At 50.2% G+C, this 23804-nt stretch overlaps 1 protein-coding gene across 1 annotated transcript in view; it reads right to left on the bottom strand.

Annotated features, from left to right (window-relative positions):
• Nucleotides 1–1554: 1554 nt before the first annotated feature.
• LOC135895215 (alpha-2-macroglobulin-like protein 1) overlaps nt 1555–23804 on the bottom strand; it is a 50301-nt gene continuing 28051 nt past the window's right edge. The window contains exons 19-37 of the mRNA XM_065423290.1: nt 22459–22579; nt 21604–21829; nt 20842–20968; nt 20584–20705; nt 20204–20255; nt 19745–19828; nt 18300–18476; nt 17446–17527; nt 17165–17321; nt 13403–13477; nt 11433–11595; nt 8774–8979; nt 8131–8346; nt 6228–6352; nt 4913–5003; nt 3815–3883; nt 3478–3580; nt 2251–2292; nt 1555–1580 (exon numbers count right to left, since the gene is read on the bottom strand). Coding sequence (XP_065279362.1) covers nt 1555–1580; nt 2251–2292; nt 3478–3580; nt 3815–3883; nt 4913–5003; nt 6228–6352; nt 8131–8346; nt 8774–8979; nt 11433–11595; nt 13403–13477; nt 17165–17321; nt 17446–17527; nt 18300–18476; nt 19745–19828; nt 20204–20255; nt 20584–20705; nt 20842–20968; nt 21604–21829; nt 22459–22579 — 2264 coding nt within the window. The remainder of the gene's footprint in view (nt 1581–2250; nt 2293–3477; nt 3581–3814; nt 3884–4912; nt 5004–6227; nt 6353–8130; nt 8347–8773; nt 8980–11432; nt 11596–13402; nt 13478–17164; nt 17322–17445; nt 17528–18299; nt 18477–19744; nt 19829–20203; nt 20256–20583; nt 20706–20841; nt 20969–21603; nt 21830–22458; nt 22580–23804) is intronic.

Raw genomic sequence — 23804 nt, 5'->3', positions numbered from 1 at the left:
GGGGGGAGGAGCGCTATTGCATAGGCGCTAAGGGCAATGGGGCCCAAGCAGGAGAGAAGAGCGAGACAGACCAATAGCTAAACGTGCTGCATGACAATAGCAACCAACGATTATTAGATGTGGCTGTGTTTCCCTTTCTGACATGGTGCCATGGGCAGGAAAAGGCTATTGCGATAAAATGGTGCTGGAACAGAATCTCCTTGCTGTTGGGTGGCGGCCGAGCAGAGGCTCTTGCTGATGTGACCATTCCGGGTGGTCCCTGGACGCTTGGATAGAGCTGACCGCCAATGCCCCTCAATCCTGATGTGCATCCCCCTTCTATTCCAGTGCTGGGCTCCCCACGCAGCTCTGCCAATGCCCCTCAGTCCTGCCCTGCAGCCCCCCTGCTATTCCAGTGCTGGGCTCCCCACGCAGCTCTGCCAATACCCCTCAGTCCTGCCCTGGAGTCCCCCTGCTATTCTAGTGCTGGGTTCTTCACAGCTCTGCCCATGCCCCTCGGTTCTACTCTGCATCAGCTCCTGCTGTTAGCTGAGTGTGTCAGGGTGGACCAGCATTGTGGGAAAAACTATTGTTTGAATTGAAGATGATTTCAATTTTCTGGCTTTTAATGGCCTGTCTCAGTCCAGTACCTATGGGACAGGTGCTCCCCAGAACCACCATCAGGATATTAGCCTCTTGTTTACTGTCTCATCCCAGCAGTGATGGATAGACGGTGGCTACTGAACTGCCTGTCATCCCAGAGGAGTTCCCTCAGGACAGAGTGACACACGCTGGTGACCCAGGGTGTGCATGTGTAGGAAGCTGGCCCTTGCTACTGTCCTTGCTCTGCCTGGTCTGGGGTTAAAGAAAAGCCATTAGTGCCCCAGGCTGTCAGTCTGGCAGCTTTTACCGGTGCTATGTTTTAAAACAAAAACCAGAACCTCGAGGATGTAAAGATTTTCGATCTGCTCTAGGAAGAGAAGAGATACTGAGACAAGGACCAGGAGACACAGGTTCCACAGGCACACAGCACACAGGCCTCCATAGTACAGTTTATTCATTTTGCTTTTAATACAGTAGGGATTGAACCAAAACCGTGGAAGCAAACTCCCTGCTGCTCTGGGGGAATCAGGATCCAAATCTGAACTTGGCAGGTCAGGCCTTTCCTTGATTCCTAAAGAAATCCCACGCAAAGGAAGAAACCAAGGCAAGGAAGAGATCATAGAGCTCCGAGCGCATCTGGAGGGGACCGTTTTCTCCAGCTCTTCCTCCTTCTTTCTTACCTCCTTGCTTCCAGCAGATGGATCCCACCTGGATGCGACCCCCAGTGGCTTTGCTCTCCTCTTTGCATGTCCTGACCCATTAATGTGGCTCTCCCGGGTTACAGCCCAGTTCCACACTATTGCGCCTCAAGCCAGGTTTCCCCTTGAGAAGATGGGTGCAGATCAAAAGAAGGAGAGAAAGCGAAGGGGAACAGAAATGAGCCTCGTAGAAAAGAGGCCAAAGCTGGGAAGTTCTTCCCCTACCAGCAGTGATGCCCAGATTGAGGAATTCAGGGCTCAGAGCCAGAGGGCTTTACTGGGAATCCTCCTTCTTGACATCTGCAGAAGAAAAGAATAAGTATCAGGAGGTAGCCGTGTTAGTCTGTAGCCACAAAAACAACGAGGAGTCCAGTGGCACCTTAAAGACTAACAGATTTATTTGGGCATAAGCTTTCGTGGGTAAAAAATCCACTTCTTCAGATGCATGCCACCGGATTCCTCGTTGTTTTTAAAAGAATAAGAACATCCACAATGCTGGATGAATTTAAAGGACTCAGGGAATGAGATACTCTTTCTTCACTAATATCCATGTGGTCAGTTCCAGTCCTGGGCTAAATTGGGATGGTGTGGGACTGCATCGTTAAAGTGGATTGGAAATGGGGGACAGAGTCTTTCATCTCTAGGTGGCATGTTCAGATCCAGCCCATTAACCAGGTCTCAGGGGCTTGGATACAGATCCCATAACCTCTCCATCACTGGTTGAAATTCAGTCCTACATCAGAGAGGACTGAATGGCTAGGGTTGTGCAGGAATGAGATGTGGAGCTTTGCACCACTAGGATACACATCACATGGGGAAACCAAGCAGCAGGAGGTGCAGTGATGTGTCCGGTGTCACACAACAGGTCAGTGGCAGAGCAAGGAATAGTACACATCTGTTCTACTTCCGGGACCCTGCTCTAACCACTCAATAGGCTGCCCCTACGAGGGTGTATCCATGCCACACCTACCTGAGCTGCAGGGGGCGTTGTATTCTGTAATCGCACTGTCACCTGTACGAGGGAGGAGAATTTGCTGTGAAATGCAGAACTGCACAAGACCCCGAGCTTGATCCCCCTTTAGGACAGCAATCTCTAGTGACTTCAGTTCCCTGCCACATTCTCTTCAGTGCCTAAATGGCAGGACAAGCATCTTCCCAACATCCCTTGGGAAAGGAGAGTAACCAATGGCCACTGGGGTTACTACAATACTCATGAGAGGCATAAATTTAAATTCTGCCTCCAGATTGGTCAGGGTTGGTAGCGTTAAAGGCCCCTTTAAATGTATAGTAAATGTAAGGTAAAGTCCCATTCCTATCTCATTAAACAAGAGCCTAATATTGCCAGGAGACCTGAGGAGCTGGAGGTGACAGAGTAGATTAACAAAGAAGCCCCATTTCTACCGAGACCTGAGTTAAGAGCCAGAGCAGGCCACTATTGCATCGAGGCCTCAGCTGGAGTGTTGTGTCCAGTTCTGGGCACCGCATTTCAAGAAAGATGTGGAGAAATTGGAAAGGGTCCAGAGAAGAGCAACAAGAATGATTAAAGGTCTTGAGAACATGACCTATGAAGGAAGGCTGAAAGAATTGGGTTTGTTTAGTTTGGAAAAGAGAAGACTGAGAGGGGACATGATAGCAGTTTTCAGGTATCTAAAAGGGTGTCATAAGGAGGAGGGAGAAAACTTGTTCACCTTAGCCTCTAAGGATAGAACAAGAAGCAATGGGCTTAAACTGCAGCAAGGGAGGTCTAGGTTGGACATTAGGAAAAAGTTCCTAACTGTCAGTGTGGTTAAACACTGGAATAAATTGCCTAGGGAGGTTGTGGAATCTCCATCTCTGGAGATATTTAAGAGTAGGTTAGATAAATGTCTATCAGGGATGGTCTAGACAGTATTTGGTCCTGCCATGCGGCCAGGGGACTGGACTCGATGACCTCTCGAGGTCCCTTCCAGTCCTAGAATCTATGGAGTTTGGTTTTCTCCACATCACAAAACCAACATGGTGACAGCCTGCCTCTGCTCAAGAGAGGAACAAGACATGATCAAGGCATTATGCAAGTCAAGTCTGGGAGGTTGTATGTGGGAGCCCCAGGACTGGAATAATAGGGGGGCGGCAAGGCAGGACGGAGAGGAAGGGGCAGAGCTGTGTGTGTGGGCAGAGGAGAAGTTGGTGACTTATCTCTCTGACAGTGAGATCCTACCTGGCTGGTAATAATCATAGACCGTCACTGTCGCTGGCTTCAGGTTCTGCACTTCGATCTCTTGTTTCACTGAGAAGTTGAAGCTGATTGGAGACTTGTCCAGCTAAGGAAGGACAGTGAAGGGAATGAAGAAGCTTATGATTGTGCTCACCCCAATCCCAACTGTATCTTCCCCACCCCCCCAGTAATTCCCCTGTCTCCACAGTGTCAGGTCTCCCATTCACTCTCTCCTGTTCGCCCTTAGCCCCAGCTGTACCCACCACCCTGTGCACCCTGATTGTCTCACGTGCACCCGCCTACTCCGTGTTGAACTGATAGAGCCCTACACTGCACTCACCTCCTCCAGGTAGATGGTGAGTTTGCTGGGCTCGTCCTCCGTCTTCTTCACCAGGGGCATCTTCTCCAGCTGCCAGGGAGCAGGAGAGATGAGCGCAGTTTAGCATCAGCTCATTGGGCTTTACTGTGAACTCATACATGCCAGTGTGAATGAAGGGTCCATGGTGTTACAGACGTGTAAAACTGCGGTGAGTGACATCACAGCCAGGCCCAATGAGTCTCATGGCCCTGGCCTATGGAGGGTGTCACACTCTAGAGCCCCCCGCCTCCCATGACTGTATTTCACAAATCCCTTTGCTCCATTAGATAAACGAATTCTGCCTCATGAATGGGGGAGGGGGCAGCAAGTTTTCCCGCACACGAGAGTGCTGGAAAACTTGCTGCCTCCTCCCCCATCCAAGGGGGGGGGGAGATAGCTCAGTGGTTTGAGCATTGGCCTGCTAAACCCAGGGTTGTGAGTTCAATCCTTGAGGGGGCCATTTAGGGATCTGGGTCAGAAATCTATCTGGGGATTGGTCCTGCTTTGAGCAGGGGGTTGGACTAGATGACCTCCTGAGGTCCCTTCCAACCCTGATATTCTATTCTATTCTATTCTATAGTCTATGTGGCGTTCCTGCTTACGACAGTACTGGGTTTGCAGGGAGAACATAGGATACAAGGTGGGAGCCTCTGTCAGGTTTAGAACATACCCCCATAAACAAATGCAGGCCAGCTCGATCTCTTCAGCAGGAACACACAACAGAGCTTCCTGGTTTCCTTCTGGTATAGTGTGACATGTCCCACAGTGACTTCCTTGGACTCAGTGTTGCCTTAGGATATATCCCTAGACATCATGACAGACCACATGGCAATGCTGACTTTTTGAGATATATTGGGACGTGTCGTGGTGCAACTCCTTTGGACTCAATGTTGCCTCGTGATGTAACTGAGAATATGGCCAATCTCTGCGTTTAGTGGAGTCTCAATACACAGTATGTACCATGGGTGGAAATCTCTCCATAAACTGTCCTGAAGGGCTGGTGGTTTCTGACTGAGTCATGCACGGAACATAGGGTCCCCGTATGATCAGGGAAGGACAGTTGGGGTGGGAACATCTCACCTTCTTCAAGGACTTCTTCACGGGGACGAACCCTGAGAGCATCATCACCTCTATCAGGGCCATGTTGCTGCTCTCCCGATGTCCGACGTAGCTGAAGAAAGATGGGAGAGAAGGTGCAATGAGAGGGATGGTCAGTGTAGCAGTCCTTGGAGTGGGTGATGAACACCCCCTATCACCCAGTTGCAGAAAAGCTGAGTCCCCTCCAGCCAATGGAAGAGAGAGCGAGAAACCCCTCCCTCGTACTCTCTACCCTGCCTGGTCAGCGTGGGAGAGGGTTTGTCCATGTTTCACTCTCCCCCATCCCAATCTCCATTTCCCAGGGATGGGGTCACTGAGCAAGAAGTGATAAGAGATCTTGGGCTCCATAGCTGGTGACAGGCCTGGTCCCCAGCCCCTTGCCTCTTGCCATCTGGCGTCAGGAGGGAGAACGGTTGAAGCTGTTTGAGGTCAGAGCAGCCAGTGGTCTCAGGAGCATGGAAAGTATGGACCAGGATACTCCCCATCCAGAAGATTGATCACGGGCAGAACTGGACTCCCTCCTCCCTCCATATGTTCCCTTTCTTCCACAACGCTCTCGTGGTTCTCACACAGAGCAGAGGGGTTGCATGAGGACTGTCCTGAACAGCCGTGTCCTGCCTATAGACTCTGGGCTGCTCCAGCCCATATTGCCACAAGCCTGCAGCAGCAGGGGAGCTCCTGCTCCTAGAGGGCCATTACGAGTGTGATGCTCACTGCTCATGGCCCCATGAGCTGCTTCATGCTGACTGAGATCTCTGGGAGGTTACTTGAGACACTGAGCATGATGCAAGTTGCCCCCTTCTCCTGAGTAAAAGAAAATCTGCAGCTGCTGTCCCCTAGTTCCCTCCTCCCTCCCTTCCCCCCAGTTCTGGACATATTATAAGGGCTGGCATGATATGGAAGAAGCGCGGGAAGAGGAGAAGGTCAGACAGTGCATCTCAGTCCCCACTGCCATAGACAGGGCCGGCTCCAGGCACCAGCTTGGCAAGTAGGTGCTTGGGGCGGCCTCTTCGGAGAGGGGCGGCAGGTCCAGCTATTCGGCGGCAATTCGGTGGACGGTCCCTCACTCCCGCTCGGAGCGAAGGACCTCCCACCGAATTGCCGCCGCAGATTGCGATCGCGGCTTTTTTTTTTTTTTTTTGGCTGCTTGGGGCGGCCAAAACCCTGGAGCCAGCTCTGGCCATAGAGCTCCATTGGGCAGCTTTTCATGGGGTTGCCTATGTTGCCCCAGCCCTGTTGCAGAAAAGGGAGCCAGGGGAGAGACCCTCAGGAAGCAGCGCAGGCAGGGATCCCATACCTGACTTGCACATGGAGGTCAAAGTGTTTCCTGGCAGCATGGTTGCACTCCTCAGGTGCCGTCTTCACATCCAGGACAAAGGTCGCTTTGCTCTCTGGGGGCGGGACGTTATAGCGCAGCGTCGTCTGGGGGGAAGAATTTGTCTATGTAGTGCCCTGGGGGCTCGCTACGTAAACAGACCCATTTACACCACAGGCTTCTCACCAGTTTGTCACCAGATGGTACTTGGCTGACCCCACACAAGGGTTTGTGTCCATATACAACATGGTTAACCTATGGAGCCAAATACATCCCTGGCATAAGGCCTTTGACTTCAATGGTTACACCAGGGATAACTGTGGTGAAGCTGCTCATGAGCCTGGCTTTGCACAGCTGTCAGATGGTAGCTGGGTTCTAAGGTGAGAGGCAGGACTAACTGTGTTAGTGTATCAGGCATTGTTGCAGCCATGTTGGTCCCAGGATATTAGAGACAAGGTGGGTGAGGTAATATCTTTTATTGGACCAATTTCTGTTGGTGAGAGACAAGATTTCGAGGTACATAGAGCTCTTCTTCAGGTCTGGGAAATGTACTCAGGCCTGTTCTACACTAGGAAATTAGGTCGGTATCATTAGGTTGCTCTGGGGTGTGAAAAAATCCACACCCCTGAGCGATGCAGGTAAACTGATCTAAGTCCTGGTGTAGACAGTGCTACATCGATGGAAGAATTCTCCTGTTGACATAGGTACTGCATCTCAGGGAGAAGGAGTACTTACGCTGACAGGAGAACCTTTCCTGTCCGCATAGGTAGCGTCTTCACTGACACGCTACAGCAGCGCAGCTATAGTGTTTTAAGTGTAGACAATCCCTCAGAGTGTCAGCTAAATACAAGATGGAATAGATAGTTTAGAATAAGTAGTTAACACATATTTCAAGGGATCATTCAAGGTGAAGCGGCCAGTTAACACCTCTCCAGTCATAGGCGGGAAAGGGAAAAAAAGCTGGGGGCGGTGGGGAGGATTAGGGGTCATAGATTGTTGTAATAAGGCATAAATCTAATATTTTGATTCCATGTTTGTTTTTTAGCATCTACAAAGTTACAAGGTTAAGCTCCCAGGCTCATTGCAGAAATGTTGTGCAGGTTTCCTTTGAGGACAAGGACTGAGAGGTCAGATACGGAGTGATCGCTTTGTGAAAAGTGTTCTCCCACGGGTGTTAGGGTGTTTTGTCTTTTATCATTTTCCTTGTGAGTTCATTCGAGAGTGTAGTGATTGTCTGGTTTCACCCATATAGTTGTTATTGGGGCATTTATTGCACTGGTACACCACGTGTTGTGATAGCCATATGTAGGACCCAGGAGTCTTGAAAGGTGTGTTGTGGGGGTGCTACACAACTAAAGATATTATCTTACCCACCTTGTCTCTCAGTGTATCAGGGTTAGACAGCTCTCCTCCATTCCCCATCTCTGTATGGGATGACATCCCCAAGGGACATGCATCATGGGAAAGGTAGCCACAATCCTCACCCCATCAGCTGTTACAAGGATACTGGGACTTGATGCAGGAACCACGGGTGAAATTATATGGCCCGTGTTCTGCAGGAGGTTAATCATAGCTGCATAGAATCTAGGAACAAAGAACTGCTCATATTCTCCCAGAACACACCAGGCCACAGCACAGTAGTTGTGGATGGGCCAGCAGGGCTGACACATGCTCTTGCAGGGAAATGCTGTTGCGTGGAGGCACTCAAGCAATGTTCGCTGTAACTACCTCTAGTGAGCATGCCAAAGCCCCCTGAGGATCCACCTTTAGTATAGACAGGGTCAAAGGCAGACCCAGACCGACAGATACATAGAGTTGGGCCAAATCCTGCTCCCCTGGGAGTCAGTGGCAAAACTCCTATTGACTCCAATGGGCCGTCACTCACCTGCACATATGCACAGCCATTCCCGACTGCCTGCACCACGTACTCCCCTGGGACTTGAGGGAGAGATGCCTGCTGCAGCACCAGCTGGTTCTTCTTATCCACGTGGAACTCCTGCTGGGAGCCCTCCTTGGCTTGCACCGTCACCTTTACCCCTTCTGCCTCGTGGTATGTCAGGGCTGCATATCTGGCCAAGGCCTGAAGGGCAACCACTGTGTCCTGGGGAAAGAGAGACAGGCACCTTGCTGTGTGTGTCACTTCTTTGCAATCAAGAGTCAACACTTTGGAGTGACGGGATCTGTGTGCTGTGGGGCACCCACACCAGCATGCACACTCCACCCTGCAGTGTGGTGATAGCCGCACCCCTCTCAGCACCAGTGCCAAGATTCCAACTCTCAGTTCCCAAACAAACAAGATCTACATCATCCAGGCCACAAGCTACCAGATTCCCACCCCCAGCCCTCACTACAGCATGATCCTCACCACAGGTCACCAGCATGGGGATTGACACTCCGATCCTTCAAGCACTGCAGGTTACTTGTATCCCCCCTTTAGGGTTTCATTGCCAGGTTAGGCTCATGGCCCCTGATTCCCCAAGCATGCCGGGTCTCTTTCTCCCTCCATTTCTGAGGGAGCTGGGTGGTACCTGAGTGGAGGCAAAGCCACCATAGGGGTTCCGTTGATGGGTGAGCCAGCGCACAATCTTGGAGGTAGCTGAGATTTCTGCAGCTGACACCTCTGGTTTGGAAATGTGAGTTAGGAGGATGTAGGCCATTGTCTCAATTGAGGACGAAGAATCTTCTATCACTTCTTCAGAGGAGTCCTCATCATTTGCCTGGGGCAGGTGCCCTCCTGAGGGGGGAGGAAAACAGTGGAGGAGAACATAGTCTGACAGAACAGCAGCTCACTATGTTCTGGAGCCCCCTGGGGGCTGAGGATCCACTTCACACCTGTCTGGGGCACTTCCTATTGCAGTGACTGTAGCGCCTCCTGAACCTCTTTTTATTACATTGCACATTGCTGGGCCTGGTTTCACTTCTCCCTTGAGAGCACCGATCCCTTCATTTCTAGGGACACGCAGGTAGCTGCTGTGGCCCCCAAATCCAGATGATAGTGGCCTTTCAACAGAGGGTTGTTTGTATTTAAAGTGCAGTTCTCTGAACAGTACCTATGTGAAAATGGCCCCTTCTCACTCAGGAGCTTTGCTCCATGATTTCAGTGGTAACAATAACATGTTTTTCATCCCCGTCTGCCCTGCAGAGCCAGCACAGCTCAGAAGGAGAGAGCAGAATTCCAGTCCTACTTGTGCATCCATGGAATTATTCAGTAAGGTCCCATCAGGGACACGAGAGCAAACCCACAGAAGACAAGGGAGCTGCCCTGGCATCAGTGAGGGCAGAGTTTGTCTCACTGGATCTTCGTAGCAGATGATGATGTGGGAGAAGGAAAGGGCCCAGCTTGACTCTCAGAGCCATGAGGGTGTTTGCAGGGCTGGCAGGTCAAAACAAAAACTTTGAAATGGAACCCATTTAATACTTAATCACTGAGAGACAGACATGGGAACCTACAATGCGAACAGTAGAGTCATTATTCAGAGCAGGCCATGCACTTTAAGGAAGAGAGACAAAACAAGAAAAAAGCTTTTACAGTGACTCGTTTAGGTGAAGGCTGTGCAGACTTCTCTACGACAGGCTAGAAAACAGAGCTAGAAAGGGCAGAAGCTGGTAGCTCTCTGGGCCACATTGTGGTCTCAGGGTACGTCTGCACCACAGTTAAACACATGTGGCTTGCCTGGGTCAGCTGACTCGAGCTCACAGGGCTTGGAGTGTGGGGCTGTAAAACTGTGGTGTAAATGTTTGGGCTTGGGCTGGAGCCCAGGCTCTGGGACCCTCTCACCTTGTGGGGTCCCAGAGCTCAGGCTGGCTGTTTTATAGGAAAGCCCAGTAGCCTAAGTCCCTCTTACCAGCTCTCCCCTCACTTCTAAGGAACGCTTCAAGAACTTCATGTGGGTAAGGTAAGAATATATGGAATCTGGTAACACCTATATCTGGACATCGTTAACTGGAGGGTCTTTGGGGTCAGTAACCGTAGTCGCACCTCGGACAAGACATGGAATTTGATTTTAAACTAACAGAACCCACCAGAGATTTTAATCAGCCTGTAGGTCCATATAGCAACACATCCCCAACGTGATTTCCATGTGGCCTTTGTTCACATGGAGAGGACAGAATCCTAAAGAGCTGACTCTGCAATGTGCAGAGTACCCTGGCCACCATTAAAGCTGACAGAAGTTGAGGGCCCTCTCTACCTTCTAATCGCTATCTTCTAATCCTGACGTTTTCATTCAGGCAAACCTCCCACTGGCTTCACTGAGAATTTGACAGAGCAAAGACTAAGTAAAAACCAAGTAAAGACAATAGGGTTTGGCCCACTGACTCTAGATACTGTAAATTGCTTAATTATATTTATATGGGATATTTACCATGGCAACCAATAATGTTCTGGCAGGAAAGATTTGTGATTAGCTACTTCCAAGGTGACACAAGCAGAACAGTCTTTCCAAGAAGTAGCAGAGGGTTTTCTGGAGCCAATACAACTCCATCTGACCCACAGTTTATCTCTGAGGTCTTTCAATAAGAGGCTCTGGCTTCAACTACTTGGGTGCCAACTGTAATTATATTCATTAAGTGAACAGAAACCACCAGCGAGGGAAACCAAGGGAGGAAGAGAAAAAAGGTTCTGTTTCAGGACAGCAGTGGATACAGTCCTCAAATGTAGTCTAAGGTCTCTAAAAATTACTCAGGGAGCACTAAAATGCTTGGATAGACTAGGCAGAATGCACAGCCAGAGAGCTATGATTTTCTCCTCTCACATCTGTTTCACTCTGGTGTAACTCCATTGTTCTCAGTGGAGATAGTCCCAATTTAGTTCAGTGCAAATGAAGCTGAATGAACCCGTCACTCTTTAATTATATGGTGTATATTTACAGTGTGCCACATCCTGAGGTCTTTGTTCAGTTCTTACTGGGTGGGATTTTCAGAAGCACCTAATCAGGAACACAGACATCTAACTGAAATTCTCCAGCTCTTAGTTCTTACTCAGGCAGAACTCCCACTGACTTCACTTCAATGGGGGTGGGGGGGGTGCCCGACTAATAGCAGAACAAACTGAATAAGGACCTCAGGATTTGGCCCATGGACATCCCAGGAAGTTGGTAGTGCTCAGAACTTGTCAGGATCAGGTGTTACCAACAGCCAGAGTAATTTTCTTTGGGAACAAGTAGCTACTAAAAGAAGCCACCATACCAAGTTGGCCAGCCAGTTGGTCTAGCGGCTCCAGGAGCTGCTGCCTTGTCTCCATGTCCTTGGCCAGCGTGAAAACATAAGCCATCAAGGCCTGGGCGTAGGTGCTGTTGACATTGTGTGATGCCTTCTTGAGGCAGAGTAAAGCGTCATCCACCATGGTGCCCTTAGAAAGGAACATGAAGGTGGTTAGGCCACGTATAGCTTCCAGGAACTGTTCTAAATCCCCCGGTCATTCTAATACATCCAAGGAACATGTTCTGGAAGAATCTCCCCTCATGGCCCCAAGTAGAGCTTGGAAACAACCAAAGTAGAGTATGTCTCTGTTGGAGTTGGAGGTGTAATTTCCTATTTGGGTAGACATACTCTTACTAGCTCTCATTGAGTGAGCACACCAAAAATAGCAGTGTAGCCACAGAGGCATAAGTGGTGTCCAAGTCCGTATCTTGAGTTTCAGACAGGATCACATGTGGAGCATACGCAGAGTGCTGCCCATGTCACCATGGCAACACTTCTATTTTTAGCACACTAGCTTGATCAGAGCCAGCCAGGTATGTCTGCTCAAGCTGGGAATCACACCCCCAGCTCCATGTAGACATACCCAGAGTCACAGCGGACAAAGAATCATCCTGGATTTTCCATGAGAAGCATTGTAACCTGGGACAGGACTCTGGCCGTGTGTGGTCACTTCTGTACAGCATTCATATCAGGTGGATGTACCCAGTAATGCTCCTGGAAAAACGTTTTCAAACCTGCGTGTCTAAGATGAGGCTCCTAAATAGAAATGACCTGATTTTCAGAGGCACTGAGCACTCCCTGTTCCCTTTGAAGTCAATGGGAGTGGTGGGAGTACTGCAGCTTGGGAAACTGAGCCTTTTTTTAATTAAGGACCCTAACGTTCAGCACCCTGGTTTGGAAGTTCTGTTGCTTGGCTCGTTAATATTGAGTCCCAGGGCCAGATTTTCAAGCCAGCATTAACTGAGTTTCTGGTTTTGTATCTGCAGTTTTGCAGGCACACTTGAAGCCAGTTGGGTATCTAAGCACCTGACAGCACTCATGAAACCAGTAGCTAGATGTTTAAATGATAGCCGAACGTGCACCCCCACATAACTGTAGGTGCAAAACTATACCTCTGATTATTTACACCACAATTTACAGGTGCAAGAATGAAGGCCAGTGCTTGACAATCTGGCCCATGGCCTATTAATTCCAGTCTCCCAATAATGTAGGGTACTAACAGTTCCCATATTTAATTAACGTATTTCCCTAGGAAGCGTGGCTCAGATATTGCACCTTGCATTGGGTAGGTGGATACTATTTGTATGTTATTTCCCAAGGAAGTTTGACTCACACACAGAGCCTGGTTTCCAATGAGGGCTGTGCTGTTTATTAGAGATGGGGGATTTCTTATGGCTCAAGCACAGGACTGGGAGATAAGGCCACTGGATTCATTTTCTGACTCTGCCACTGACTTGTTGTACAATCTTGGGCAAGTCACGTCCTTTCTCTCTGTGCCAGTTTCCCATCTATACAAAGCAGATTGTACTCGCCTGCCTCAGAGGGGGATTCTGAGCCTTGAGTCATAGGTGGAACATGCTTTGGGATGTATAATGTGTTATCACTATAACCGGATATTTCAGTCAAGTGGCCCAGGCAAAAGAAGATCAAATTATCTTGGTCTTCCAGTCCCATGGTGACAGTCAACAGCTTTGGGGGGGAAATGAGAACCTGGGACTTTGAATTTCACACAAAATCCACCAAGCAGGGGATTGGCAGATTCTTCCCCAAAGAGATGCTCTTCACTTCTGAATCACCAGCCCTTTGCTTTCTCCATGCTGGTGACGTACAAAGCAGTAATGAAGTGGCAGTGGATTTCCCTAACTCGGGCCCACCATTCCCTGTACCCTAGGGCTCTGGAAGGAGGCCGGGTGGAGGGTTCCCCCAACCCCAGTGAACGTTCAGGAGCTACTCACATTCTTCTCCAGGTGGAGCTCCAGCAGTGCGGCAGTGATGTAAGCCGTCAGCGAGATCTCATCGTCCACGCCACCCTGTGGGGTGCACAGAGAAGCAGGAGAAAGAGGTGAAACGAGAGCAGAGGGGGCATGCATTACTTCCTTGCCATGTGGAAAGTGCTTCCAGACATCCCTCAGTAAGAGACAGGGGAAGCTCTGTCAGATTAACGGTGGCGCAGAGGGAGCAGTGAGAAGCCACCTGCACTGTGGCCAAATTTTCATGCTCTGCAAATTGGGCTAGAGAAATCTTTAGCCAGGTTAATGAGAGGGGGTGCAGAGGCCCCGTCTCAATACCAGGTCCTGATCGCCCTGTATCATGAGCCCTTTGGATTTTCTTGGTCTCTGGGATCCCAGAAAGGATTTGGCTCTAAAGAGTCACACAATGCTCCATCCATTGCAGCTTGGAGATTTGCTAGGCTCATAAACAATAGAGCTGAGGCTTAAACCATCTTTCTCCATCTAATTGAGCCTCCTCAACTCCCTCTCTCGTGAAGCAGATCTGAAAGAATTTCCTCCTCTATATGTGCCTGGGGCTGTCTATGCGACCTAGGATGAGTAAAGAAGAAGCCAAAGCTCTGTTGAGGGGCTTGATGGAGTTGGCCTGACTTCCTTACCACTGACAATCCAGGGCAGGCTGTAACCATAACTCCTGGTAGAACCTGGCTGATCAGGACTATTTTGCCTGTATCACAAGACATCTCCTCAGTCAAAATTCCAGTGAACAAGCTCCATCCAGTTCTGATTTGTTCCATTTAGTCAACTAAGTTAAAAGAGAACTGGATAAATTCATGGAGGTTAAGTCCGTTAAAGGCTATTAGCCAGGATGGGTAAGAAATGATGTCCCTCGACTCTGTATGTCAGAGGGTGGAGATGGATGGCAGGAGAGAGATCACTTGATCATTACCTGTTAGGTTCACTCCCTCTGGGGCACCAGGCATTGGCTACTGTTGGTAGACAGGATACTGGGCTAGGTGGACCTTTGCTCTGACCCAGTACGGACATTCTTATGTTCTTACAAATATAGCCATGGATGTTTCTGGGACTACTGGTCCTCCGGTAGAAACCAGAAAATACCAACAGAGACCCATGGAAGTTTTCTAATGGCATCTATGTGTATTTCTACTGGGGATGAGCCTTCTCCTGGCCTCATGATACAGAAGTGGCCAGTACTCGAGCCAAAGATGCCCTCATAGCTTGAAGCACTATTCATGTGGGGGAGAGGATGAAGAGGTGACTATCAGGGGAAGCAAAAACAGATACTTTAGCCTCAGTCATCTGTTCTTCCTCATTCACCTCCAGCTCAGAGATGTCATCTCAGGTGAATTGGGCTTGGGTGACCCAAGGACCCCTTAGTGCCAACTGGCAGAGGGCATAAGGGATGCATAAGAGTTACAGAGATCCCCTGGGTTGGATATCTACCCAATAGTTCAACAATGGCGATATGTAAGGTTCCTGCTGAAAGCCAGTGGTCATCATACTCACTGCGAACTGTATGTGCAGATAAGGGCTGCATGCTCTTCTGAAAGTCAGTAACCCCCTGGTTGTCATAATCATTACAAAATGTATGGATGGATAATATTTAAGGAGTTATGTGTATGTACACTGAAAATTATGTTTTTTAAGTCTGTGACTTAGGGCTGGTCACCAGAAAGTAATAGACAGGTTCCTGTTAGGCAGGAGGTAAGGGTCACTTATCTCTCTGTCAAAATATATGTATAGAATGTATTGTCCACTTCACAGTTGAGGCCAATCTACCGACTGAGCCAAATGCTAATCGATAGATTGTGCAATCAACAAGAAAGGAACATATAGGAAGAAACAACCAGTTGGGGGGGGGCGCGTCCTATATATCAGTAAAGGCAATACATTCTTTGAGGATAACTGGGGGTGCAGAGGTACACCTGGCATCTTTCACCTAGGAGGCAAATTGGCAGCATGACTTGTCTCATGAATGGAAGATCCCAGCCGAGCCTGGCTGAAAAATGCTGGAAGGACTTTGGGGTTGGGCATTGCTCTATAAGACTTGTTAGTCAAGCCTAGGTTCTCAAATGAGTGTTATGATTTTGTTTTAGATATAACCTTGTGTTTCCAGTACTTCTGCTTGCTGTCAGTCCAATCTCTTCTCTTTATTAAATAAACTTTCCCTCGTTTTCACTGTAAACATATCTAAGGGCTGTGTGTTAAGTGGAGCAGGGATCTGAGGTGGAACTGGTAAGCTGGGGCATTCTGCTTCTTTGGAAGCAATGTATCTGTGAATTCTGTGTGCCCAGTGGACCAGGGGCCGGACACTCCAGGGAGATGCTCGGTGGGCTGGTGTGTGCCTATCGCTAACCTGTAGAGTGACAGTGAGCCTTGCGAAGCCTAAAGGGGAATTCTTGTGTTGCCAGTGGAGTTGGGAGCTGACCCATGGCAGGCACAGACAAGGCTTCCTCATGCTAAGGGCTGGTAGTAGAGAGATGCTTCACAACCCTGTATACTCCGGGAAACGTCACAGCAATTTATGCCTTACAGGAGTTTCTGCTTCCTCTTGTGGACGTATGGGGAAAGGAGACTGACGACTTAGATCTCTTTATGGCTGGGTGCAGCCACCCTACCTGAACTACCAGACAGCAGACAGGGAACTTCCCGCTCAGGTCTCTCCCAGGGTAAAGGAAGAAGGCAGGGCTGAGCCGGCAGGGCCAATCTGGCATTCAGAGGAAAGCCAGGGAATGTGGCAGTTACAGCTCCACGGTACTCAGAGAGGGAGAGTGGAGCTCCCCATCTCGTTGATAGAAAGCTGGCTTGGAGCCTGAGCTGGGCCTTTTCTCTTTGACAGACTCAAGGAACTCTAGCTGATTAGAAAAAACTTTCACATCTTTTGTTACAAGCTGTGCACCGTAAGGGCCAGATTCTCCTCTCAGTGAGACCGGCACGAATCTGCAGTAACTCACCCTACTAACATCCATGCAGGGGCTCCACACTCACGCAGGAGTAACCGAGAGTAAAACCCAGCTTTAAGGCTCAGGAAATACAGCCTCGGGGAGGAAAATCTCACTTTGCACAAGGCTTATTTGCTGCTTCACTCCACCAATCTGCAGTCAGTTGTTCTACTACAAGTGCAGTTCTACTTTGAAAAGTGACTATGTAAAAATGGCCCCTTCTTCGACCGGCTTCCTGTGTGTCCTCAGTCAGAACTGCTGGCTTTGATGCCTTCTTCTGCTAGCCCTGCAGAGCTAGCATAGCCCAGAGGGAGAGCTGGGCTCTAGTCCTGCCTGTGTGTCATCAGCAGAATGGTTTTCTGAGTTTCTATCATTTACACCATGCAAACTTAATGGCAGGTGACGATGTGAGAGAAGGAAAGAGCCCAGACTGACTCTCCGAGCCTAGGCTGGGCTTTCTGGGGCATTAGTTAGAAAAAAGTATCTGTATTTTGTAAACAGAGCCCATTTGATGGGGATTCTCCCAGAGACAATGAACATGGCACCCCATGGTGCCGTTCTGATAGTCACTTTTCAGATTCAGAAGTGATCCCCTGAGGGGATCCAGAGGAGATCAAAGCAGTAAGGGAGAGGACACTGATGTTATAACACACTCATTTCAATTACAGTTCATTCTAGCTAGCAATGTGGTGGGAGAGTGCTTCCCTGTGGCGAGTGGGAGCAGAGAGCTTTTCTGTGGGGGCTGCCGAGGACCCAGCTCTCCTCCCTACTAGTAGGGCTTCTCCCACTCCTCCAGTGTCCATACCTTGAGGGCATTGTTGAAGAGCTTCCCCACACTCTGGAAGCAGCCGCTGGGCAGCTGGTTCTGTCCCAGCCAGCGGACAGCATCCTGTATGTGCCGCTCATCGATGTACAGGTAGGAGCTGGCCTGGCCAAAGGACCGGGCCACAAAAGCCGTCAGCCTGCAAACAGAGAGCAGAGGAGAGAGGATCTTTGTATTTATTGGCCTCAGAAGCAGGAAGGCTCATACCCATTCATACTCCTGGCCATAGGTGTGGCTGGATGGCCCCAATTCTGCTCACTCACCAGGTGTTGCCCTCGGCATCATGCTTCCCAAAGGCACTGTAGGAGCCATTGTCGTGTTTGTAGAGCAGTTGGCGCTGGTAACCTGGGGAGACAGAAGGAATGTGATGGTCTCTCAATCCTGAGGACTTGCAGCACCCCCTGAATTATAGCCCGGATGTGGTATTCCACAGGATTGCCCCACACCTACAGAGAGCATCTCGTTCCCTATCAGATCCTGGCAGCTTGAACAGGTGCCTGAGCCTTAGCACACCTCACTGGAGAAGCAAACTCTTTTTCAAAACGCATTTAAATCTTATTTCCCCAAAGGGCTGGTAGGTCCCTCGTGTGTGGGAGACCCTGATGCAGTGATCTAAGCCCTGGTTTGAGCTCTAGCTGTGAGCAAAAAAATGTTGCCAGAACATGTGAATTTTCAGAAAAGCTGGTTTTATTCTGGTAGCTGTATGTCAGGAACCCCTTGGTCAAATGGCCCCAAATTTGGATCACTGACCTTACACCAAATCCCCATGAGGTACACCAGTTTTCAAGGCAATCTGCATAACTGTATGGATTTTAGAGCACTTAGAACAGTCAAGCTTTAAGCAGAAAGCTGGTCTTAATTTTAACTATAGAGGAGTTATCATTCTGTATAAGTGCTGCTTGTTAAAAAGCATGGTCTTTCCTTCCTTGAGGCTTATTCCTTGTGGCATCTTGTTATGGAACAGATCCCCACAGTTCTCCCAATGCCCCTTAGTCCTGCCCTGCAGCTCCCTTCTATTCCAGTCCTGGGCTCCCCATACAGCTCAGCCAATGCCCCTCAGCCACGATGTAGAGTATCTTCCTTATACCAGAGGAGGAGAGAGAAGGGCACTGCTTACCGGTCTTCATGAATTTCAGTGCCTTGTTTCTGATCTCTGTGGTAGCCTGTTTTGTCTTCTCCAAGTATTGGAGTACAAAGATGTTTGGAGCAAACATGACCATGTTCTGTTCACCACAGCCAAAGGGCAAACGAAGTAGCTGGTGTAAGTTCTGTAAGGCTGTGCCCATGATATCCCCTGGAGGTTGAGGATGGAGAGAAAACACGTGAGATCAGCTCTATCATCCAGTGTTGTTCCTAACGCTTCTAAACCATGAAGGGAATCTGGATATGCCCTGACATAACATCACGGAACAGGGAGTTGATAATCGCTCTCTCTATGGACCTGGTGTGGCTCTCCCCTGGAATACTGAGTTTAGCTCTGGACACCATGGCCCAAGTCCTCAGAGGTATTTGGTTCTCCCAACTTCCATTGATTTTGAAGCGAGTTAGAGGCCTAAATACCTTTGAGGATCTGGGCCCACAGCACTAGTAATACACCAGTACTCTGCAGGGAATTCAGTGAAAAGCAGGGGTGGATGTAGCCTCCTGATTCAGGGGATGCACTGCGGGGCACTGAACACCTGCAGCAGCACACGCCACCCTGGCACCCCAATCCTAATCCCAGCCTGGTGCAGAGGGGAGGCCCACGGAGGGAGCAGGGCTGGAGCATGAGCCAGCCCTGCACTCCCGCCACAGCGGCAACGCCTGTTCCACGGGGCTTTGGCCAGCTCTCTGCTCGGGGCGTCATGACCTGGGAGTGGGCCAAGCTTTGTGGGACAGAAGCTACCACTGCTGGGTGAGTGTGGGGCAACTCGCTCTCCAAACCACACCACACTCCAGGACCCCCCCTCCAGACCAGGCCAGGAGAAGTGTATATTTGCCTGTTTTCCCACCCTGGTTTTCATGATTTCTGTAGGTGCAGTTGAACCCATGAACCCACACTAGAGCAGCCCCTGGAGAAAGAAATACACCGATTACAGGGTTTGAGGGATTATGTATAAGGAGATACTAAAAGAACTAAGTCTGTTTCCTTTGGCTAAGCAATAACTAAGGGGAGTGGGGAGATGAAAACCCTCTATAGTTATCTGCAGGGTGGCAATTCTGAGGAGAGAGAGGATTTATTTGTGGCAGGGATTGCCAGAGACTGAAACTGGGATGAAATTTGAGCAAAGGGTGGAATTCTCAGGCTCGATTTCAAGAAATCTTTCCTAATGTTGAGATCTGTGGCATGGTCTCCCCAAAAGACTGCCTTTTCCAGTCCAACCTTTTGGGGTGCTTTTCGTTCTGGATAATTCTTCTGGGAGGGCAGTGGCTCCAGAAAAGGATTTTGGTTTTTGATATAGCTTTCAGGGGCTATAAGCTTCAGCCATGTCTGACAGAGGCCTGGGGTTGGTGCAGCATTAGTGCCAGACGCTGCATGATATCTTCCCCCTGGAAGCAAGGGAATAGGGAAAGGGTCTTCACCAATGACAGAGACAGTGGCTCGGCCTGATCCTTCCAAGACTCCTTCTGGCAGCTTCAGGGAAACTTCATCAGTAACTGGATCCTCTGAGAGAGACAAAACCCAAGAATTAACAATGTGGGAGATTGGGGAAAGTGGGAATCATGGGTCCAACACAGCAGGAGGAGGCGCCACTCAGAGAGTGTAAAAAAGGAGCCCAAACTTGATAGTGAAGGTCCTGGCAGGATGACCTGCACATACAAACAGCATGCACTTCTCACCCCGGGGAGCTGCTCCTCACAGCACGGAGTGTAACCGCAACATGGGCATGGTACTTGTGCCTGAGAGCGCCTCTCTCTCTGAAGGGGATGGTGCTCTCAGTGCTTTCTTTCTGAACAGTTGCCTCCACTATTTGGGGCCCAGAAATAACACAGAAGCCTCCATTACAAGCCAAAGCAATCGGGGGACTAGTCCATCCGTACCTGTAGCACACAGGAAGACGTTGTGAGTCTTCTCTTCGAGGACACCACCCGGCTACGGAAGGAAAAAGAGTGTGAGTCTGAAAGGAGACGACAGAAAGGCAAACCGCTGTCCCAGTGCCAGTCTGTCTGTGCCTGAGGGGGGCTACTCACCCCCTGATATCTCATTTCCCCTCCGTAACCCTGCTGCCTGAGTGCCGCTGTATCTGTGCCCAAGGAGAACTAATCTCTCCCCACCACCTCGTTTCCCCACCCTGGCCCTGCTGTCCTGGTGCTGGTCTATCTGTGCTTGAGGGGCTGATGTCCCCCTGCAGCCCCACTTCCCTCTCTGACCCTGCTGTCCCAGGGCCAGACCCTCCTGTTGCCTTTGAAGCCCGACTGACCTTGACAAGCAGGGATTTTATCACCGTGTCGGTCTGTCCCCGTGGGGGTGTCACGGCGATCTCATTGCCGCACAGATCATGTGACTCCAGTGCCTCGGTGCTCACGGTGACATTCACCTTGCCTGGGGAGGTGACAGGAGAGCATCACTGAGGGCTCAGAGCCGAGACTGGCAAAGGGCAGGGGGCGAGAGAGACACATGGGCAGACAGATGGACATTCAAATTTCCCCCTGTCCCCTCTGCCTCTCAACTGCCTCACCCAGTTTGGTGGCTGTCACATTCCAGGAGAAGGTCTTGGCTTCATTGGCACAGAGACAGCTGGTGTATTGGCAGCCTGAGCAAGACTCAACCTGGAGCTCCGGAGACTCTGCCAGGCTAGTGTGCACCTGAGCATGAGGGGAACAAACGCAGGGGCAGCAGGTTAGTACTGGGCACCCATAGGCATGGGAAGTAGGGATGCGGGGGGTGCTGCAGCACCCCAGTTTTACACCCAGGATCCCAGCTGCCGGCCCCGCGTCCCTGCCACCCAGGGTCCCGGCCACCAGCCCCGCACCCCTGCTGCCCAGGGTCCCGGCCGCTGGCCCCGCTACTGCTCAGCCGCTGGTCCCACTCAGCCGCCAGCCCCACGCCCAGGAGCTCGCTGCTGGCCCAGGGTCCTGCTCAGCCGTGGTGTCCTGGCCCCCGGCCCCACATGCGGGCTCCTGGCTGCCTTACCCTGTCCACATCCCCCCTCCTGGAGCCATGGCCCTGCTCCCGGCCCTAGCTTTAGGGGGTGGTGAGGGTGTGGACAGGGGTAAGAGGGGTGCAGCTCAGCACCCTCACTCCAAAAAGTGTTCCAGCGCCACTGTGGGCACCTGGCAGCTGCCCAAGGGAGAAGGAACCTCTGGTACTATGAAACATCAGTCTGCGTGGTGTGAACCAGATGTGCATGACCGGGGCACTTCAGAGTAGTGTACTCAGTCTCTGGACCAAGAGCTGTGGGTACGTCCTTGCCAGGGCATGTGGGGTGGGGAGAACTCACCTGGATACAGTCCTTCAGGTAGTTGAAGACGGTGGCCTTCAGGGTGAAGGTCTCTTCCCGGACCACAGAGTATGGCAGTGTCACATCCACAAAGAAGGGTTGGAAGACCCTGAACTTGGCCGGCTGTGAGAGTCCAAAGCCACTATCCGCAACACAGAACATGTCGGCTTGCCACTCTGTGATGGTGTCAGGAGCAGTGACCTGGAGAGATGCCTTCCCCTCCTCACTGCAGAATGGATAGAGACAGCAGATCCTTCAGCACCACCACAAACCAGACTGGGGCAGCCAGTGCACTGGGGAATGGGGCATGGAGCCTCTCACCTCTAGGGCACTGGTTTCCATCCAGTGTCAGCTCTGGGGCATTGGCTGACTCAGGGGGATAGGGCAATTGGGTACAAAACCTTTCATCTCTAGAGCACCAGTTTCTTTAATGCAAATTATTTCATATAGCTCTCTTCATAACCCCCCAAATAAAAGACCAGGAGCAGAAACTGGGGGGGAGGAACTGAATTGTTTCCTCCATTTTGAAGACTCATAGAGGGGACTAAATGTTTCCGTCAAATTTTGGGTGCCTGTTGTGTACGTGTGACTATGATATATTGCTTGGGAAACATGAGAGGCCCGCTGGGTATAGACAGAAGGTTCCGCTCCCTACAGCGGGACCGTACCAATCATGAAGATAGGGATTTTCCAGCAAAGGCTTCTCCTCAGTCCCTGTGCTGGAGAAGTATTTGAATCCCATCATGAGGCACTGCGAAGTGAGGCTCAGCACCCACTGGAGATGGCACAGGGTTCCATGCTCAGGGATCACCAGTGATTTTCTTCCTGGTGGTGGATCTGTGGGGGGTCACTCACCCAACGGGGAACAGATCCCAGATCCAGGTCTCTGGAAAATGTGTCCGTGGTTTTGTCTTCTTTTCCTTCTCAGGGCTTGGCGCCACACCATCATGTGGTTGAGGAACAGGCAAGGGAATGACTGTGGGGAGTAAAGGGGCAGGTCAGTAAAGATGTACGGGCTACTGTGTTTAGTGTTTCAGGGGGAGATTAGCCCCTCAGTCACAGACAGCCCAGCACTTGGACATCAAGTTCTGGCAGAGGAGAGGGGTGTGCGAGGGCATCAGCCCCTCAGTCGGACAGTCTGACACCAGGACAATGACTTCAGGGAGAGAAAGAAGGCATCAGAGGGAGATCAGCCCTCAGGAGCACATAGTCTGGCATGGAGCCAGCAGGTTGAGGGTGGGTGTCAGGGAGGTGTAGCATATAGGAATAGAGTATTCCTTTACAGAGTTTAGAGGGACAAGGTGGGTGAGGTGATATCTTTTATTGGACCAACTTCTGTTGGGGAGAGACCAGCTTACACAGAGCTCTTCTTCAGGTCTGGGAAAGGTACTCAGTGTCAGAGCTACATACAGGGTTGAACAGAGAGTTTACCAGGAGTAGTCAGCACATATTCTAAGGGACCATTCAACGTGAAGGGTCTGTTAACACCCCTCTAGTTACAGGACAAAAAAGGGGGGCTAGTGGGTTACAGATTGCTGTAATGAGCCAAAAATCCAGTGTCTTTAATAAGACCATGATTTTCATTGTTTGGCAAAGTTATGAATTTAAGCTCCCAGGCTCATCTTCAGAAAGTGTTGTGCAGGTTTCCTTTGAGGACAAGGACTGAGAGGTCAGATACAGAGTGATCGCTTTGTGTTTTTGTCTTTTATCATTTTCTTGTGTGAGTTCATTCGAGAGCCTAGTGATGGTCTGGTTTCACCCACCTAGTTGTTGTTGGGGCATTTAGTGCCCTGGAGGAGGTACAGCACATGTTGTGATAGGTACGTGTAGGACCTATGGATCTTGAAAGGTGATGTGAGGAGTATTGATCATCGCAGCAGTGGAGCTATGTCTGTAGGTTTTGCATCTGTTGTTCTGGCAGGGTCTGGTTTTGCTTTGAGTTGTTGTGTCCTGGTCTGTGGGGAGTTTGCGTCTGATGATGAGCTTGGAGAAGCTGGAGGGTTGTTTGAAGGCCAGAAGAGAGGGTTCATGAAAGATTTCTTTCAGCATGGAGTCCCCACTGAGTATAGATTGTAGTTTGATGATACCCCATATGGGTTCCAGTGTGGGATGGTAGGTGATAATTAGGGTGTGTGCTGTGTAATCAGAGGGGGTTTTAATTCTGTATTGAAGCAGGTTCTCCTGGGGTATTTGGTTGACCA

This window comes from Emys orbicularis, chromosome 1, assembly GCF_028017835.1.
Source record: "Emys orbicularis isolate rEmyOrb1 chromosome 1, rEmyOrb1.hap1, whole genome shotgun sequence".
Lineage (NCBI taxonomy): Eukaryota > Metazoa > Chordata > Testudines > Emydidae > Emys > Emys orbicularis.
This window is presented reverse-complemented; position numbering and strand designations above follow the sequence as displayed.